Source organism: Mixophyes fleayi, chromosome 10 (assembly GCF_038048845.1).
Source record: "Mixophyes fleayi isolate aMixFle1 chromosome 10, aMixFle1.hap1, whole genome shotgun sequence".
Taxonomy (NCBI): Eukaryota; Metazoa; Chordata; class Amphibia; order Anura; family Limnodynastidae; genus Mixophyes; species Mixophyes fleayi.
The window spans coordinates 94,836,583-94,852,081 of NC_134411.1; the positions used below are offsets into that span (position 1 = coordinate 94,836,583).

A 15,499-nucleotide genomic window follows, 5' to 3' on the forward strand; every position below is an offset into this window, starting at 1 on the left:
ATGAATATGACCGAGATTTCTGCTAGCATGACGAATCTTGGTAAAGTAAAGCTGGGTACACACCTATGCAATCTTACTTCAGGTGCAATTTCTGTAATGACTTTACCAAAGATTGAACGTCCAGATGAGCATGCCGATTCATACACATCTGCACAAGAAAAGAAGATGAGGACAGTGGTCATCATTATAACAGGGAAAGCCAATTCACTGGAAGAGGCTGAGAGAACCCTAAAACACATGGATTGTTATAGTCCCCCGTGAAACAGTAGTTTATAATATGGTAGAGCCCCCCCCCAACATAGTTACTGCATCAAAATGCATGGCGTATGTCTGAATATAGATCCACTTTGCTGTGGATTCTTATATAGCCTGGGTCTGAGGATGATGTTTTTGAGTTAAAACAATAACCTAAGTAAGTTAAAGCAATAACCTAACCTACTGAGTCAGGCAAGCAAAAGTGGAGAATAATTAAACAAGCAGAACTCAGGAATGGGTGGATACCGACACAAACACACTTTCCTCCTCATCCTATTGTGACTGGCTCCACTCGATGTTTGCAAGTGCCAGTTGGATGGCCTCTCTTTCTCAGTACAGGGGGGTCATCCAAAACATGCTTGATGATGAAGACATGCCCCTTCCGCCCTAATTGTTCCTCGTAAACAGGAGTCACATGGGGTGTCATACTTTCACCATCCTGGAAACACAAAACCACCAAAATCCCCCTCGTTGTCCTAGTAGCCTTTACGACGGTAGAACCCATAAATGCCTTCTGACCAAGACATGACACCTGGGCAAAAGGCACAAGTCGGCACAATTACAGATACAAACCAGAATAATCATTGGATGGAAACAGGACACTGCTAGGTTCAAACAGCCTGGTGCTTCCTCTGATTGGTCATTGATTAGGGATGGGTGAATCTTGTTGAGTTATTAGAAATCCCTGAGAACAGTCTATCAAGAACTACAAGTCAGTGACAGAGGACCAGCCACACAGAATCCAGCATATGAGGTCCCAGCGTGTTGACCTGTTAACTGCACACACTAGGGCAGTAAGACAGATTGCTATAGATGAAGAGACACCTATCTGTAGTAATGTCAGCAGGCATTTTAAACAAGTGTAGGCCAGCCTCTGGTTTGTTTTTACAAATGTTGGCGGGAGAGGCTACAATACAGTATCTTGCCTAGGGCCCCATGGGGTTTTAATCAGGCTCTGCTTGACAGGCTCACCCCAGATAACTGGATGTACCCGGAATGGCATGATTACATGCTAAACTGCTAGTATGTAACCTGTACACAGTCATGCCCCAAACAATTCCCCATCTCTTGTCACCTGGTTCCTAAATCAATGAGCTAATTAGATATACTCAAACTAATTTATCCAGTAACAGGATCAGGATACTGGTGTACTGGAATAACAGGTTAACTATTCCCAGTGTTTTCCTTGGAGGGGGTGGACACACCTAGGTGACTGGGCTAACACAAAACAGTTGACAATTGGTACCTAGTAGGAAAGAGGTGTGCCAAGTTTACTTGGCTCTTACTACCTGATTACCCCTATTTTCATTGCTGAATGACTCCAGTCAGTATTTAATGCAGCACAAACTTACTGCAAATGAAAATATTTTGCAAAAGCAGAATGTTATCACACTGCAAAATGCCTAAGGATGGCAGACTAATTTATATATTCTTTATTATTATTATTATTATTATTATTATTATTATTATTATTATTATTATGCATGATAAAACTGCATTGTTATAATAACACTTGAATGGAGTTGGTCTAATACAGTTGTGTTCTTAAAAGTGTTATTAAATAATAATTTACTGTGCAGATACAATGATTGTGTCTATAGTGCAGTGTCATTACTATGCATGTACTATAGTTGTAGCATAATGTGACATATAATATTGTATTATAGACATACAATGGGATACATTATGACATTGTTACAATGAACCTCGGCCCCGATCACTCCCATATTAAGGGTAAGCTATGATTGGCAGCAAGGAAGCCACGTCCATTCTCATCCAGCAGCATTGGCTAAGCCAATAGTGATTGGAGCAGCTGGGGAGCAGGCGTGGCTTCGGGTGACGCGCGTCTGGCAGCGTCATTATGTTATGTGAACGTTCCATCCGATTCCCAGCCTGCGGGAGGAGGGGTTGCGTTGTGTGTGGGAACTGTGTGCGCTGAGCGCATGTCCCTGGCCAGAGCCAAAAAAGTGAAAATGGCCACCAAGTCGTGCCCGCAGTGCGACCAACAGGTGAGGACTCTTCTGCAGCTCCTGTGGTGCCCACATGCCCTGGTACAGCCGGGTGAACCTCCCATTAATGGCTGCAGAGCCGGGCATGGCAATGATACCACCATGTTATATCTGGTGGTAATCACCAGTCCATTTGCAGCTGTTGTGTTAACTTTCTGGAGGTTTTCTTTGTATCAATGAATGCAGGTCATTATTTTATACTATTGTTATTTTGAGTTGCATTGCGAATGCTTCCAACACTGTCATTGTATTTAGGTTATTACTGCAGCAGCTGATGTTTATTATGTGCAGTATATTCATCTGTGTCTACTCATTCATTTCCCTGTTCATGCATTTAGGTCTTGAAGTTAATGGTGTTATTAAGGGTGGAGATTGGTCTGGTTGACCCAGAATGTGAGTTAAGGGGCTCATTGATCTATGGGGTTTTGCTAGATAAAGGGATTAACTGATATATGGTGGTGTATGGTGTGTGTTATTTGTTACAGTTAAGAGATGAAGTGGTTTCGCTTTGTGTTGTTGTAGTACAGAGATAAACAGGGAAATAGTTGCTGCAGGCTTGTACGTGGTATCATTCAGTAAATAGACTTTGGCTGTGTGTGTGGTCACATAATACAGAGAGGGCTTAGTAAGTGCTGTTTGGGGACTGAGGTTGTGTCATACTGTACATTGGGGTAGAGGTGGTTGAGGACTGTGCATTGTCAGATGGAGGGGTCACCTGATGTGCTGGGGTTAATTTGAGGGATGAAGGGGTTAATGATTGTAGAGGGATGACATTATGCAGAGATGAGTTCTTTGCTTTTACAGAACTGACTAATACCTGTATTCATTTATGTTCTCTAACTGTCATCAGCACAACCAATTATTCATTGTGTATGTGTGTGTGTGTATATATATATATATATATATATATATATATATATTTTTTATTTTTTTTGCTGAATGGGTTACCTCATGTTTGTTTTATGTCTGGGAAATGGGGACTGATCTTTAGTGTCTGCTTGTTTTGCACTACATGACTGCAGCTGATATTGATGCTGTACAGACAGGATGCTCTAAATGTTCTCAGTTCTTACAGCAGTTTCAATTTGCATTAATTTATAAGGAGGTTTTGAATGTTAATGTCTTTGAAAGTGATTACTACAATATTGAACTCCTGCTTCTCTATCCGTTTAACAGTAATTACATAAGTGTGAGGGAATAGAACCTGGGGTATGTTTGGGGAATATAATATATATATATATATATATATATATATATTCATTCTATATTTCATTTATTTATATAGCGCCACTAATTCTGCAGCGCTGTACAGAGAACTCATTCACATCAGTCCCTGCCCCATTGGGGCTTACAGTCTAAATTCCCTAATATAGATGCACACAGACAGACACACAGACTAGGGTTAATTTTTGATAGCGGCCAATTAACCTACCAGTATGTTTTTTTGGAGTGTGGGAGGAAACCAGAGCACCCAGAGGAAACCCACGCAAACACGGGGAGAACATACAAACTCCTCACAGATAAGGCCATGGTTGGGAATTGAACTCATGACCCCAGTGCTGTAAGGTGGAAGTGCTAATCACTGAGCCACTGTGCTGCCCACGATATCTTTTTTATATATATATATATATATATATATATATATATATATATATATATACATACACACACACACACACACACACACACACGTTAACCCGTGCATGATACTCATGCATTCTAGTCAAATCAAGCTACTTAAGGTCTTGCATTTGGACCTAGCCCAGGCCTCCTCAGTGGAAGAGCGTTACTTCCCGACGCAAGCGGCCTTTTTAATGTGTGTTCATGAGGTAAAATTACTTCACGAAATTGAGTTTGACCCCTCAACTCGTAAATTTAGCCTTTACTACCCCTCCCACGGGGGGAAGGGAGGATGATGGAAGTTAACTATTCTAATTTTTTTTTGTCAAATAATGTCAGTATACCAAATTTCAGGTCAATTGGATGAGCCCTTTCTGAGAAAATAGTTTTTTCCACACACCCACACTAACGCACACCTCTACACGTGTGTTCATGAGGTAAAATTACCTCACGAAAATGAGTTTGAGCCCTACCAAATTTCAGCCCTTTTTGAATTTTTTTCCCCACACACACTAAGAATTTAGTAGGTCAGTGTATAACTCTGCCCAGCAGGTAGTGCTGCAACTTGTTTTTTTTTTCCACACACACACAGACACCACTAAGCATTTATATATTCGATATATATCACACACATACATGCTGACAGCTAAATACTAGTTTGCTATACTTTTATATACCCTCTACTGCAATAACGGGGAATCGGTCCACTATAGAATTGCATGTAACCTTCCCCCCCCCCCCCCCCCCCCAAATGATCACGTTGCCAGATAATATGATTTCTGTTGATTGGATTATGACATTTGCTGTTGGATAAAAAATGTAGATGGACAACTATGGATATTGGTCTGTGTGTGACCATCTTCTAACCAGGGCCTCAGTGAAGCCAGATCTGGTACGTAATTTCCTATTTAGATAGTGATCCTGGCCTTAAAGGCTGATCTCATGAGACACACTTGCACAGATAAAACCATCCAGATAGAATACACACACAAGCTTAGATATCAATGTATAAGAGATTAATTGGATGACTTAAACATTTTCTCGCCGGACGTGGCCCAAATGACTCTTCTGTACGTTAGCACAAACTAGTGTTCTGATGGAAATGCTGTAACATCCTAGCCTGGCCTAACTGTGTTTAACCTTGAGCCTAAGCAATGATTTTCCATGCACAAGCAAAGCTCTGTGTACTTACAGCAAACACCAGGAAAACACATTAATATAGAGCTGCAGGCTGGGTATATGTTTCTGCTTTCATAACACTGGTTACAGTTGAGGGAATGTTTAAGTGACTTGAGTTCTCTGGCTGCATTAATGTGCTTGGTCTGCAGTTTGCCGCCTTTAAAGGTTATTTCTGCTTTAGGAGCAATCAGTGTGAAAAGTACCCCCCCCATTCCCTTGCCCATCCGTTAATTTATTTTATGATGAATCGTTGTTGTTGAACATGTGACCGATATGTTTTAAAGCATAAACATAATTTGTAGACCATTTTAATGCTGTTCTTTTCGAGGTGTTCAATGCTTCCTGTTTCACTTTACTTCCTAGGAGCACTATAGACATTTTGCTTGTAATATTTTGGCCTACTGGATGAATGTAATTAATACTGCAATAGCAGCAGGACTTTCGTTGCCTTTTAAATGCTGCCAGATAGTGTCTTATATCGGTTGTGTTTGTCCTCTTGTGGCAGATAAATGTAGCTAGCCTCCTAGACGGGGTTAATCTGTTGTGTTTTTGGCTTGCAGTTTAGCTGTTGTGCTTTATTGGTATTTATTATAGTGTGTAGACTGACTAAAGCCAACATTATGACCTTGTAACAGGGTGATATCAGGCATCCCCTATACCCCAGCCCTGCAGATAAAGAAAATAAAATTCATGGCGTAGTTTTTTTTGTGAAGTTTATTTGGCTGGGACGTGTCCTTGCAATCCGGTGCACTTATAATGATGCATGTGGAAGCATTACGGCAAGTGTGACTATAGAAGTACTAATGTTATTTGCTCCCTCCCCTGTATGTTAATGCACCAAATGAAAAGTTGTTTGTTCTTTGTCTTTCTTTATTTTTACTTTTTATTTATTTTTAAACAAAACGTTTCTTTTATTGTATTGTAAATACTCCCTTCCAATATGCTGCAAACGTATGAAGCCTGGAAGATTATTTCATGTAGCCAACGTGCAGAAAACAGGAAGTTTATTGTGCAGTTTGGACTTTTCAAATACAACTTTTGGGCCGGTCCTAGGAAATTAGGAATCGTTTGCAGTTACGTTCATCTTGGCAGAAACACTGATGCCCAAGTTATTTTAAAGGGTCGTTATGCTGCTATGTTCCTTCTTGGTAAAATAATGTACATATTGATGGGCTATCCCTGCTTAAGAAAATGTAAGAAGGTTTGTTGCAAAGTCATTACTTGCTAAATCCAAAGAAGCAATCTGATCTTTCATGATGATTTCACAATTGGGGTGTATTTATTTTGGACAAAGAGCACGGTACACCCATATCTCATAGATGATAGTTGATGCAGGTTATATAATACGTTAATATGTGTCACATTCCAGAAAGCAGCCTTTACGTTTTTTCATCTAAAAAAACAAACTTCACGGTAAATCTCAAACTCATTAGCAAAGTTAACAGGATGTTATTGTGACTTGTTACTTTTTAGCACTTTGAAGGACAGGGTACTGCGTGCTATCAATGTTACACAAAATAAAATTTAAATTATGTTTGTTTTGTTTTCTTTTTTTCTCTTTGTATTATTAATTCGCAATCACTGTCTCCTCGAGTCCAATGTTGCTCCGTTCATTCTTGCAGATCAGATCAAGACACCTAGGGGTATATTTTCTAAACTGCGGGTTTGAAAAAAGTGGAGATGTTGCCTATAGCAACCAATCAGATTCTCGCTGTCACTTTGTAACATGTACTAAATAAATAACTAGAATCTGATTGGTTGCTATAGGCAACATCTCCACTTTTTCAAACCCGCAGTCTGGTAAATTTACCCCCTAGGCTGCAGGAAACTGGGTCAGTAATAGGAGGTCAGCAGGCAAGGCTGAAGTAGCGATGCAACCTGCTGCAGTTTTGAACCTGACGCCGTTCAGGCGCAAAGATAAAGACGACAGAAGTCTGTTGTTGTTTACTGCATTATAATAGTCCATTGATATTATGCCCCAACCTGTATTCATGATGAAGATAGAATTTGAATTTTGTTTTGGCTCTCGGCTCAGCTTCTTTCCACATTCCTGGAACTTTCGCAAGAAGTTAATGCATTTTTTCCATCCCCTACGTTTGTTTTCCAAGAACTGTATTTGTTCATAATCCTCCGTCTGGCATTCCAAGAATAGACAGTCACTTAACTGTATGTGGACTATAGAGTAGATTAAGATATTTTTTCCCCCAACCATATTGCTTTCACTTCAGCACATAATGTTTATTGGTAATGACCCTGTCGTATGTCGGTGGCTGTAGACAACAGACATTGTTCAGCTGGTGAAATGGCTGCCTCCGCTGTGTGTTGGGTGCAGTTTAAGGACATGGTTTTTATATTACAAACATTACTGAATATAAGTCTATATATGGATTATAGAGCTTTTCATGCAAGAGAGAGAGAGAAACCTCTGTCAGTTGTACTTGCACCTAAATGATGCTTTGGGTGTTGTAAAATCAGATTCTCCCATCCTACGTGGCATCAGACGCTCTGAAAAGAGAATACTGTGCAAGAGGGCAGCACGGTGGCTCAGTGGTTAGCAACTCTGCCTCACAGCACTGCGGTCATGAGTTCAATTCCTGACCATGACCTTATATGTGTGGAGTTTGTATGTTCTCCCTGTGTTTGCGTGGGTTTCCTCCGTGTGCTCAGGTTTCCCCCCATACTCCAAAAACATACTAGTAGGTTAATTGACTGCTAACAATTGACCCTAGTGTGTGTGTGTGAATTTAGACTGTAAGCTCCAATGGGGCAGGGACATATGTGAGTGAGTGGTCTGTACAGCGCTGCGGAATTAGTGGCGCTATATAGACTATGATGACGATGAAGCATCATTTGTGGCTAAAGTTACCCATACATGCTACAGTTTTGATGGGCAGATGGTCTAATTTAGACTAAATTCGTTTCAAATAGGTGTGTGGACCTAACATGATTGGGAATGAACAAATGATGTGGTCATCTGACTGTGTATTTGGCTATCATTAAAACTACGCTCATGGGTTTCCGGGTGCCAAATGGCTGGGCCTTTAAATTTGGCCACACTGATTGAGATCTGGTGCTTTGCAGTTGTATCAGTCCACGGATTGACGCAGGTTGTCAATGACCCCTGCTCGCAACACATTATCCAGACGGGAAACTGGGTGCCCTTTTACCTTTTTTAATCTGTATTTACCTGCTATTGTATTATTACTGTGTTTGTTCCCAATTGTAAAGTGCTACAGAATTTGCTGGCACTATATAAATAAATGATATCAACAAATGTTGATGATGAAAGTGTTAGCAATCATCCATAGCATAGAATAGCACCACCTAAAGGCAGCTAGTTGGTACTGCTCCAAGCTTGTTTCTGCACTAAACGTCTATAGGTTTGTAGATCTTGGCTAGATTCATTCTTGGTCTAATAATTTATCAATGAGAGGTGTTGCTTACAAATGTGTGTGCATGATAATGACAGACAGACATGTTTTTCTGTTGTAATAATTTAGCTAACTGGGGCTCTCTTATATTGGATTATTTATATGACTTCAATTTGGCAATCCAGTCATTACTATGGTTTGCAGCTATCTTAAAGGGAACGGTCAGGTAATGGTTTCGCCATAAACCAGCCCTGAGATGACGTAATTGTGTCTAATTAATCTACGGTAGAAAACATTTGTCTTAAGTAGGGGAGGGGAGAGGAATTCCTGCACAATTGGGGGAATAATTCAAATTTCGGGTTGTTTCTTGGGATTGGTAGGGTTAATTGGATGCTAATTAGGAGAGTTAACTTTTAATGTTCATAGAAAAATAGTTTTGTTTTTTTTGCAGTGTCGGTTAGGAGGAAAATTGTTCAGCTTTTGGGGAATGCACTCTAATTTAATAGAATAGGTGAATTTGGTGAGTTTTTTTCACTTTATTACATTTCTCAGAGATAAACAACCTTTCATAGATAACTATGACAGGCAGAGTCTGTCCCCTGACCTAATTACTGAGTCTCTTATCTGTGCAGAGAGGTTGTATTGTTTTTTGTGGCTTGTTGATCTAAACCAGGTTTGGCCAACTGATGGCTCTGCAGCTGTCATGGAACTACAAGTCACAGAATGCCCTGCGAGGGCAGTAACCGCTGGAATGCCTGGTTACCTCTGGTATAAATTGATGCTACATTGTTTGTTGCATTGCTTCTAGGCATTCAGTTTATATGCAAAATATTTTTTGTTGTTTTACATGTAAACCATGGGATATTTTATGTATTATATTTTTTGTTCAAAAATTATTCTACAAGGCTGAAGAAACCTTGAGGGCTTGCAATTATTTCCTTTTGAAGTTCGTCATTAAAGGCTTTTTTTTTTTTTTTTTTTTTTTTTTTTATTAAATAAATTTTTACTAGCTGTAAATAATGAAAATGTCCAGAGGTTTTTTGTTTTACCGTTGTCATAAAACCTGTTAGCCTTAGTATGAAAAAGGTGTACCCATCTTATAAGGTTGAAGCACATAGTTTGCAGATTTCAAATATTCAATTTAGCTAGTAAAGACTTGCAGAATGAGTATACCGTCATACAAGGAACTTTCCCTGTCTCAGATAGTGACAGATTAGCAGGGTGACATTTCCTCTGAAATACTGTAATATACTAGTTACACTTCCTGTAAAGAGACCTTTATTTTCTGCCGGCGTTCCACAGCCCGAGAACGTTTGAGAACCCCTGGTTAAAATTTGCATTATTTACTCCTTGCCCTGTGGGAGGGGGGAGAGTACAGAAAACGCAATAGATGGCAATCATACTCCCAGAGGCATCAGCCCCTAGGAAAGTATTTATCTTGTAGCTTTTACGTTAACCATTTACTGTCTGGGATGCATTAGAAACCCTTTAATATAGGTTTAGTTTAACTTTTCAACGTTAAAAAAAAAAATAAAAAATTTGGCTCGTCATTGGTGTGGTCACTGACTGCTCACCCCACAGTGTTCTACTCAAATATTTGCCCATTTGACGAAAGCTCCTCACCGTAGGCAACGTGATTTTCAGGACTTTTGGGTGATGTGACAATAGTATAGTGACATGAATACAACCTATTAGGTCATATAAAGAACCAGCATTTTTATGTTGCAATAATGACGATCATTAATTGTGGAGCCTACTCTCGGGTGTATTTGCGTTCCATTTATCTCGGACTTATGTTCCTAATGATTCAGGCTCCAAGAAGATTCTTCGTTCCAATAAAAAAAAAAAATTGTCTTTTTGGCGTATTATTGATGTTTTGTGTGTATTCATTTTTTTCCCATAGTTTTCAATAGTCCCATGTAATGTCCAGGCCTATTCTCCTGCTTCAACGTGCGTTTAATCATAGCACCCTCACGGTCAGGTCCCCCATTGTCACACGTACACTGAGCAAGGTTATAGAGTGCTTTTTTCTCTGTTGCATACTCCAGTTTTGTAAGGTTTGTTGTTTTTTTTATAGAGAAGTGATAACTGCTTACTCTGCAGAGTAAGAAAAGTTATACTGTGTTGGGGACAATTTCAGGGGCTTCTTGGTTGATTGTGTAAAAGGACAAAGTAAAAAAACCCAAAAAAGTCACACAATAGTAGCTTACATATAGTCATTGTATAGGAGAGTTTACATCGCTATTTGTGAATGTTAAAAATACATCATCTTGTAATTGAAATGTAGTTACTTTATTTTTAATACAGCTTAGTGACCTATGTCTTAAGCACCCATCTTTATATCATATGGGCTGTATGTCTTATGTCTATAATAGGCAGCCTATGGCTCTGACAATGCATGCTGGGACTAATAGCTCTCCAACATCTGGAGAGCCAATGGTTCTCTACCTCTGCTTAATGCTGTTTTTCAGTGACCCAGCTCTGACGTTCCAATGTTTTTTTTATTGTGTCTTTTAGGTTCCTGTTGCGTGCAAGTCATGTCCTTGCGGATATATATTCATCAGTCGAAAGCTTTTACATGCAAGACAGACGGAGAGATTAACGCCCACTTCCGGTATGTGTCGGCCCCTCTACTTTTTATTGCTTGGTGAGGGGTGAAATTGCAAAAATATTGACATTTTTAAAATGCTTGTAGACATGACCTTTCATTCTATATATGTGTAAATATAGTGTCTATTGAGGCTGAATATAGTGACATTTAGAATTGCATTACTCTGAATTCTCTAGTTTTTATGGCACCCCTTCTTTTTTTTATTATTTTGCAGGTTTTTTTATGTGTTTGTAGCTTTTGCAGAACTTTCATCTATCCTTTGTCTGATGCATATAGTTTATTTTTTGCCAAGCTCCATGCTTAATGGATGTGGAAGTATTTTATATATTTTAAGATGCTTGGTCCGTAACGATTTTCCCGTAAATAAATAACATTCACCTTCTATTTACGCGTACTTAATGGCGGCCTTCCTTTTAAATTATCAGAGGGCTAGGGTACTGTTCAGGGGATCTAGTTCGTGTGTCCGGGTCTACTTGTCAAAAAATAAAAGGGGGACTGGATGTGGAACCTTGTAGAAGGTAAAATTAATACAGAAATCTGTGCAGTGGTTGGATAACACTAAATGGACAGCTGTTGTTGCCACATTCAGTGTTATCTAATGCTACACCAAGTCCTAAATTCATGTAAACTCCATGGTGTAGATCTTGGAGAAGTTAAAATTACCCGTTCTGCGTGGGTTCCACTCGTCTGAACCTGGATTGAGGGAGGGATATCAAACCCACCTAATTAAAATAATTGACGTTGAGTTATCTTAAGTACACATCATTTTTATTCTGCTATTATTTAGAGGCACTTAAGTGTCCTCTCACATTAACAATGTCACAGACACCTGACCGAATGCAGAACACTTTTCACAATGTTTCTGTTTCCCCCTTTTTTTTTTTTTGTATCGGGCGCAGATAGGTCTTCCCTAAATGACCGTTCCATGTACAGGACGAAAAAACCTAGGCTCGCTGAAAGATTGCAAACCTTTTCTTTGCTTCACACAGAGAACCGCTCTGATCCCAAAAGACGGAGAACGGAGAGAATTAAAAGAGAGAGGATCATCTCCACGGTCAGTAGGGACTTGGAGAACCGAAGGAGATCCCGGTCCAATAGCCAGTCTGACCCGACGCGGCGAGGCAGGGGGCGGCCAAAAGCCGCAGCCACCAAGAGGCTAGAGGAGGAAAAAGGTATACGTTTAAATAGCCTTATTCAATACCTTCATGACAAAATAATCTTTATTACAGTAGTTTTGTTTTGCTTTTACTTTTTAAATGATTCATGACACCACAGTGTGTTTTCTATGTGGATTCTTATTGGAAAATTGATGACGCCCCTTTTTAATTTTCCCATCCATTTCAATGGAACGGTGCCGCTAATGGGCAAATTACTGTGCGAAATAGTGAGTGCTTGTTTGGCATGACTGAGCAGTAACCTTTGAACAAGGAGTCTTCAATAAATAATAGTTTGTTAGTCCATAAAGAAAAGAACAATACAAGCATATATAATTAAAATGATGTACAATTGCTCCTAAGCTATTGCTCTGAGATTATTTGGTTTGTGAGCAATTGCTCAATGAGCAATTGCTTTAATGTGCAGCTCGCCACCGGACGTCTGCAGGTAAGGGCGTCCCTACTCACCCACGCCAAGCCGTAGCCTCCCCAGGCTCCTAAAACTAGCCCCCTTCACAGCCTAACTCTAACCCCACAGCCAGACCCCTCATCCCCCCCTCCTCGCCTTATCCTTCTATGATCCTGGCTAATGATTTTAGGCCTCCCTATGCACCCTAGAGTTAATCCAGGTCTGGTTTTTGGGAAGGCCAAGTCCTCCCGAGACAGGGATTTTTTTTTGCTGTAGAAGTTCCTTAAGTTTAATGTTTTTTTAATTCAAATGCTTTATTTTTGTATTGTTTCAACAATTCAAATTAATAAATAATTGGGTTAACTCCTCACATGAAACTGAAAAGTTAGAAGCCCAGTTTTTTTTTTTCCTGCCCCAGATCCTTATTTTTCTAACCCCCGGCACTGCCTGCAGCCCGCCTCCACCATCTGTCACTACCTCCTTCCCCCTCACGCAGCTTAACCCTAACCCATTAGTCTTACTCGGCAGCAGCCAGGATCGGCAGGGAAACTGGAGTGGATCGACCGGCATCAAGGAACGGAGAGGACAGTAGAGTGCAGCGAGGGGACCGTGGTAGCAGGAGGCAGCTGTGGATAGGAGAAGGTAATATAGTGCTTGTGAGCAATTGTATTACTGAGCAACTGCCATTGAGCAATTGGTTTTTTTTCTTTTTTCTTTTAGGAACTGGACAATTTTATTTAAAAACTATATATTGGTGATTCAAAAATATTGCTAAAACTTTGTAATTGTTAAAAGGAAATTTTCTTTTGTAGTAATTTTCATGGTATTTAATGATGCAATCTATTATAACTGTGGTTGACAATGCACAAGATTTGAAGGGGGTTCAGAGTAAAGAGGAATAATAACATGACTATATATTTTCAACTGCTATTTGCCGACAATTGATGTAAGATCTCCGATTGAGAGCATTGGGGATTCCATGGCTAGAACCACGAGACTTCGGCACTAAGGATTTTCACTAGGCCGCTTGTAAAGCCCCACACTTGGTGGTAGTAATGATGCCCTGTAGCAGTGATGCTTAATTTGATGCCTGCAATACTTAGTGATCAGTAGTACCAGGGGCACTGTTCTATTTCAAACTTTGAGGCGTGCTAGTAATTACATTGCAATTGGTCTTTAACACAGGTTGCAGAAGGACAGGTACACTTAAAAAGAGAGCTTACACTTAAAAAGAGAACTTAAGACACATTGTGATATATCGCAGGGTGAAATGTATTGCTTGGTATTTCGTTGGCTTTTGCTATTATTGGTACAAGACTTGAATTATTGTAAATCCCTTATTGGAGAGCGATGGGGGGTAAATGTGGACACAGCTAAAGGATTTTGCCTTGCAGGGTACACGCAGAAGAGTGTTGAAATGAAATGCCCATGAACAGATCTGGAATGCATATATATGTGTGTCTTTTTTTCATGTCTGTACAATGTATTACTCCTTAAAATTGCTGACCAACGAATGCAACCCTCCACAGTGTAATACTGCTACATGCATCTGAAACATGCAAAGGATGCTAAGAGTTTGTGCTAATTTTAATGGCAATCATCCTGCTCTAGTAGTGTGTGTGTGGGGAAGAGTATTACAAAACCTTATTTTATTTTTTATTTTCATTTAAAATGCTTAACTTGCATAACTATTTTCTCCTAATTCAGACTTCTGATGGATCTAAATTGGTTTATGTAACTGTTGTACTTTGTTTGGGACCTAAAAAGAGACATGGGGGTATATTTACTAAACTGTGGGTTTGAAAAAGTGGAGATGTTGCCTATAGCAACCAATCAGATTCTAGTTATCATTTATTTAGTACATTCTACAGAATGACAGTTAGATTCTGATTGGTTGCCATAGGCAACATCTCCAGTTTCTCAAACCCACAGTTTAGTAAATATACCCCATGGTTCCTACATTATTGTGGTTACAGCAACTTCAGACTGTGAAATGATTGGGATAACTTGAGAGGTGCAATATTGTATAGATCAAATAAATATTTACAGACTCATCTGCAAAACCATGTTGTGTTTGTGTGTATATTGTATATTATATTTTTATTACATGTTAACCTCCTAAAGGTGGTCTCATGCGGAGTACCTGTGTTTTTTATTTGCATGGAAATGTGTTTTTAAGTTGCTTTTTATTTTGTACATGTACAGTAACATTAGTGTAACATTGAAGCCATTTAACACATTCCAATGTTTGCTTTATAATTACTGCTGTATGAACCCGTTTTGCAAATTATTGATTATCTTGACCAATAGGGCTAGGAAATAAATAATCCAATTTTAATACAATTATTTTTGTCTTCCAGAAAAACAAGAGAAGGAGGTGGATATGTACGCCAACCTATCGGATGAAAAGGCCTTTGTGTTTTCCGTGGCACTAGCTGAAATTAACAGAAAGATCCTCAACCAGAGACTTATTCTATGACCTGCCTGCGAGAATGGAGGGGTAACATTGAAGGTTATGAAGTCACCATCTGCGTACAGAACTTTATTTCGGACATCTGCACCTCTAGGAAATGATTACAAAAAAAATTATTTCCCCTTTGCACTAAAGACTGTTTTCTATCCAGCAATATTATAATATTAAACTATTTTAGACACAGGTTTTTTTTTTTGTTTTTTTTTGTCATTCTAAAAGATGGTGATTTTTAATCCTTTTTTTAGGAGAGGAATTCATTCTGAAAGGCAGCCAGACTTGTGTATTTAATCGCTTGATATATAAATGAAAATATATATATATATTGCAATTTTATAAATAAAAAAAAAAATAGAGCCTGACAAATGTACAGTTTATATAACCTTTATATATAAATATTAAACTGGTGCTGCCAACAGAA

The 15,499-nt window shown here is 39.2% G+C and overlaps 1 protein-coding gene across 5 annotated transcripts; it reads left to right on the plus strand.

The window, feature by feature from the left end:
• Window positions 1–2,122: 2,122 nt before the first annotated feature.
• On the plus strand, window positions 2,123–15,499 carry C10H16orf87 (chromosome 10 C16orf87 homolog). Of its 5 annotated transcripts, none has more exons than XM_075189211.1 (5): window positions 2,123–2,264; window positions 10,952–11,048; window positions 11,945–12,217; window positions 13,137–13,250; window positions 14,969–15,499. In XM_075189211.1, exons 1-5 carry the CDS (start codon window positions 2,199–2,201, stop codon window positions 15,085–15,087), a joined length of 669 nt encoding a protein of 222 aa, XP_075045312.1. In that variant the 5' UTR covers window positions 2,123–2,198; the 3' UTR covers window positions 15,088–15,499. The 5 variants fall into 5 exon arrangements, with proteins under 5 accessions (XP_075045312.1, XP_075045313.1, XP_075045315.1 ...); XM_075189212.1 differs by having other exon boundaries at window positions 13,140–13,250; XM_075189213.1 differs by having other exon boundaries at window positions 2,126–2,264; window positions 12,035–12,217.

What these genes read in the sequence shown, in the direction of transcription:
- C10H16orf87 (XM_075189211.1), top strand. Translation starts at nt 2,199, where the DNA reads ATGTCCCTGGCCAGAGCCAAAAAAGTGAAAATGGCCACCAAGTCGTGC. An exon ending in GAGATTAACGCCCACTTCCG is followed by an intron (nt 11,049 to 11,944) that starts GTATGTGTCGGC and finishes TATCGGGCGCAG; the next exon opens with ATAGGTCTTCCCTAAATGAC. An exon ending in GCAGCTGTGGATAGGAGAAG is followed by an intron (nt 13,251 to 14,968) that starts GTAATATAGTGC and finishes TTTGTCTTCCAG; the next exon opens with AAAAACAAGAGAAGGAGGTG.